Source organism: Triticum urartu, chromosome 7A (genome assembly GCF_056163025.1).
Source record: "Triticum urartu cultivar PI428250 chromosome 7A, HENAU_Tu73, whole genome shotgun sequence".
NCBI classification, from domain to species: Eukaryota; Viridiplantae; Streptophyta; class Magnoliopsida; order Poales; family Poaceae; genus Triticum; species Triticum urartu.
Genome location: NC_141879.1, coordinates 285,650,108 through 285,654,960, shown reverse-complemented (window position 1 = coordinate 285,654,960; position 4,853 = coordinate 285,650,108). Strand labels below are relative to the sequence as shown.

The following is a 4,853-nucleotide window of genomic DNA, read 5'->3' as shown; positions in this document are numbered from 1 at the left end:
CTAGCGAGAGGCTAATTCGTGTAGGCGGCCCGATCTTTCACGGCGATGCTTGATTAACAGTCCATCCTCCTATTCCTCCTCGCAACCTCCAAGAATAATTTTCACCCGCGTACAAAAATACACGAATAGAAATAATGATCCTCTTGAATCAACACGTAGGCGTCGATGTGATAATCAACCCTCCGTCGCTAGCAAATTTCCACGATGAGAAAATCACAGATGATACACAAGATATGGTCGTCCAAAACCTGAACGTTTTACTGTGTTGTTCATATCTCACGAATAAACTAAAACTCTCCTCGTACATGGCCGAAGCTTGGCTTTTATATGCCGTAAAAATAACGCATGCACTAGAATACCTAACTAGCTAGACTCTCGTACAAGACTCCTAGGAAGCCACGCTAATATTTCCACCTGATTTTATGCTAACTAACACACACACCAACGACTTGGATATCTATTCAAACACGAAAAAAAACTACCTAAAATAACAATCTCTCTCCTGATTTGATGGAGATTAGGAAAGAACCTAATCTTATTTTCCCTGGTGGCGTACAGAAGGTAGGAATAATCTCCTCCAGTACCGGTTCATGATTGGCATGTAACCCATCAGGCCTTCCTATGCGCACAAGTCCATGTGAATAGCTTCTCATGCATGCTTCATTCAAATATATTCCACTATCACTTTAATTTATCTTTTTGTTGTTGGTTCGTAACCTCATGCACTTGTCACATGTATCACCCAAGCAATAACGTTTTGATGTACAACTAGCTAGGCCGGCCAAACCAGGTCCACATAACTGGCGCACACGATCATCCTTTCCTCGATGAAATATGGATCTATTTTCAACAACTTTTTTATGACTTAACTCTTTTACTGGTTCAACTTGCATAGCACTATCATCTGTTGGTATGTGTGGCGATATCGTGTCTGTATCATCCTCTCTTCCTTGAAGTGAAACCGTCCGCGGTTTCATGTTAATTTTTAACACGACCTCCTTCTCCGGAATTTGTTGCTCTCTAATGATTGCACTATCTAGCATCGGTTTTAGCATATGCTTCCTTCCACCATGCATGAATGTGTACGTGTTCGATCTTCCGGCATGCGCCGCGTCACGATTAAACTGCCACGGTCTCCCTAGTAGCAACTGACAAGCATTCATTGGCAAGACATCACAATCCACCTTATCAATATAATCTCCAACAACAAATGGCACACACACCTTATGTGTAATTTTTAATTTTCCGGAGTTGTATAACCACTCCACGTGGTGCGGTTGTGGGTGCCGCCACATGGACAAACCCAAGGCATGCACGAGATCTTTGCCAACGGCATTAGTAAAACTGCCACCATCAATTATCATCTTACATGCACGACCCTTGATCATGCACTGCGTTTTAAAAACACTCCAACGCTGCCCTTTAGCATCACCATCCCCTTGCACCTTCTCCACCAAGAGATTTAGCCCCTTCATCGGTGCATCAACTTCTTTATTTATTTCTTCTTGCTCTTCTTTTCTTTTTCGCAAACGATCTCCAATCAGCAGCGAACACATCCGCTGGCATGGGAAAAAAACAAATTTGTTTGCCCTTCTGTGATAAAGAATAACTATTTTTCTTGACATCCCGAACAGCCCCAACACGCTTGCACCATGGGTCCCCAAGTAGCAGATGGCACGACACCATGGACACAGGACAAACATGAAAAAATTCCGCACAACAATATTTTCCCAGATCAAAAATTAGCAAAATCTGATGCGTAATTTTGATTCCACCTTTGAACCACTTCAGCGTGCACGGTCTTTCAAGAGGCGCCATCTTCAGCCCCAATTTTTCCACCACCTTGATGCTCACCATATTGACTGTGGTACTCTCATCGATTGTCAGATTGACACGTCGTTCGTTCACGACGCAACGAGTGTGAAAAAGAGTGACCTCGCCAATGCCTTCCTCCTCCATTAATATGTTCCTGCTCAACATGTTGATGCTTGACTCCGCAGACGATATTACAAACTGAGTCGTCGTGACTAACCTTTGCTCTGAATACCACTTGACGAGGCACGGACTAGCGAGAGGCTAATTCGTGTAGGCGGCCCGATCTTTCACGACGATGCTTGATTAACAGTCCGTCCCCCTGTTCCTCCTCGCAACCTCCAAGAATAATTTTCACCCGCGTACAAAAATACACGAATATAAATAATGATCCCCTTGGATCAGCACGTAGGCGTTGATATGATAATCAACCCTCCGTCGCTAGCAAATTTCCACGATGAAAAAATCACAGATGATACACAAGATATGGTCGTCCAAAATCTGGACGTTTTACTGTGTTGTTCATATCTCACGAATAAACTAAAACTCTCCTCGTACATGGCCGAAGCTTGGCTTTTATATGCCGTAAAAATAACGCATGCATTAGAATACCTAACTAGCTAGACTCTCGTACAAGACTCCTAGAAAGCCACGCTAATATTTCCACCTGATTTTATGCCAACTAACACACGCACCAACGACTTGGATATCTATTCAAACACGAAAAAAAAACTACCTAAAATAACAATCTCTCTCCTGATTCGATGGAGATTAGGAAAGAACCTAATCTTATTTTCCTTGGTGGCATACGGAAGGTAGGAATAATCTCCTCCAGTACCGGTTCATGATTGGCATGTAACCCATCAGGCCTTTCTATGCGCACAAGTCCATGTGAATAGCTTCTCATGCATGTTTCATTCAAATATACTCCACTATCGCTTTGATTTATCTTTTTGTTGTTGGTTCGTAACCTCATGCACTTGTCACGTGTATCACCCGAGCAATAACGTTTTGATGTACAACTAGCTAGGCCGGCCACACCAGGTCCACATAACTGGCGCACACGATCATCCTTTCCTCGATGAAATATGGATGTATTTTCAATAACTTTTTTATGACTTAACTCTTTTACTGGTTCAACTTGCATAGCACTACCATCTGTTGGTATGTGTGGCGATATCGTGTCTGTATCATCCTCCCTCCCTTGAAGTGAAACCGTCCGCGGTTTCATGTTAATTTTTAACACGACCTCCTTCTCCGGAATTTGTTGCTCTCTAATGATTGCACTATCTAGCATCGGTTTTAGCATATGCTTCCTTCCACCATGCATGAATGTGTACGTGTTCGATCTTCCGGCATGCGCCGCGTCACGATCAAACTGCCACGGTCTCCCTAATAGCAACTGACAAGCATTCATTGGCAAGACATCACAATCCACCTTATCAATATAATCTCCAACAACAAATGGCACACACACCTTATGTGTAATTTTTAATTTTCCGGAGTTGTATAACCACTCCACGTGGTGCGGTTGTGGGTGCCGCCACATGGACAAACCCAAGGCATGCACGAGATCTTTGCTAACGGCATTAGTAAAACTGCCACCATCAATTATCATCTTCCATGCACAACCCTTGATCATGCACTGCGTTTTAAAAACACTCCAACGCTGCCCTTTAGCATCACCATCCCCTTGCACCTTCTCCACCAAGAGATTTAGCCCCTTCATCGGTGCATCAACTTCTTTATTTATTTCTTCTTGCTCTTCTCTTCTTTTTCGCAAACGATCTTTCCAATCAGCAGCGAACACATCTGCTGGCATGGGAATAAAACAAATTTGTTTGCCCTTCTGTGATAAAGAATAACTATTTTTCTTGACATCCCGAACAGCCCCAACACGCTTGCACCATGGGTCCCCAAGTAGCAGATGGCACGACACCATGGACACAGGACAAACATGAAAAAATTCCGCACAACAATATTTTCCTAGATCAAAAATTAGCAAAATCTGATGCATAATTTTGTTTCCACCTTTGAACCACTTCAGTGTGTACGGTCTTTCAAGAGGCGCCATCTTCAGCCCTAATTTTTCCACCACCTCGATGCTCACCATATTGACTATGGTACTCTCATCGATTGTCAGATTATCACGCCGTTCGTTCACGACGCAACGAGTGTGAAAAAGAGTGACCTCGCCAATGCCTTCCTCCTCCATCAATATGTTCCTGCTCAACATGTTGATGCTTGACTCCGCAGACGATATTACAAACTGAGTCGTCGTGACTAACCTTTGCTCTGAATACCACTTGACGAGGCACGGACTAGTGAGAGGCTAATTCGTGTAGGCGGCCCAATCTTTCGCGACGATGCTTGATTAACAGTCCGTCCCCCTGTTCCTCCTCACAACCTCCAAGAATAATTTTCACCCGCGTACAAAAATACACGAATATAAATAATGATCCCCTTGGATCAGCACGTAGGCGTCGATGTGATAATCAACCCTCCGTCGCTAGCAAATTTCCACGATGGGAAAATCACAGATGATACACAAGATATGGTCGCCCAAAACCTGGACGTTTTACTGTGTTGTTCATATCTCACGAATAAACTAAAACTCTCCTCGTACATGGCCGAAGCTTGGCTTTTATATGCCGTAAAAATAACGCATGCACTAGAATACCTAACTAGCTAGACTCTCGTACAAGACTCCTAGGAAGCCACGCTAATATTTCCACCTGATTTTATGCCAACTAACACACGCACCAACGACTTGGATATCTATTCAAACACAAAAAAAAACTACCTAAAATAACAATCTCTCTCCTGATTTGATGGAGATTAGGAAAGAACCTAATCTTATTTTCCCTGGTGGTGTACGGAAGGTAGGAATAATCTCCTCCAGTACCGGTTCATGATTGGCATGTAACCCATCAGGCCTTTCTATGCGCACAAGTCCATGTGAATAGCTTCTCATGCATGCTTCATTCAAATATACTCCACTATCACTTTGATTTATCTTTTTGTTGTTGGTTCGTAACCTC

General features: G+C 43.2%; 1 protein-coding gene and 1 pseudogene across 1 annotated transcript; both read right to left on the bottom strand.

Moving 5' to 3' along the window:
* Positions 1–686: 686 nt before the first annotated feature.
* On the bottom strand, positions 687–1,687 carry LOC147959325 (uncharacterized; annotated as a pseudogene).
* Positions 1,688–2,675: 988 nt separating this feature from the next.
* On the bottom strand, positions 2,676–4,048 carry LOC147959324 (uncharacterized). Its single transcript, XM_087532601.1, has 3 exons — positions 3,844–4,048; positions 2,784–3,624; positions 2,676–2,685 (listed from the first exon to the last, which is right to left on the bottom strand). Exons 1-3 carry the CDS (start codon positions 4,046–4,048, stop codon positions 2,676–2,678), a joined length of 1,056 nt encoding a protein of 351 aa, XP_087388727.1.
* Positions 4,049–4,853: the final 805 nt, after the last annotated feature.

Bases quoted from the DNA above. Each gene is read 5' to 3' on its own strand.
- LOC147959324 (XM_087532601.1), bottom strand. From the start codon at position 4,048: ATGTTGAGCAGGAACATATTGATGGAGGAGGAAGGCATTGGCGAGGTC. The intron at 3,625-3,843 runs GTGGAAACAAAA...CCATGCCAGCAG, and splicing joins CACACTGAAGTGGTTCAAAG to ATGTGTTCGCTGCTGATTGG.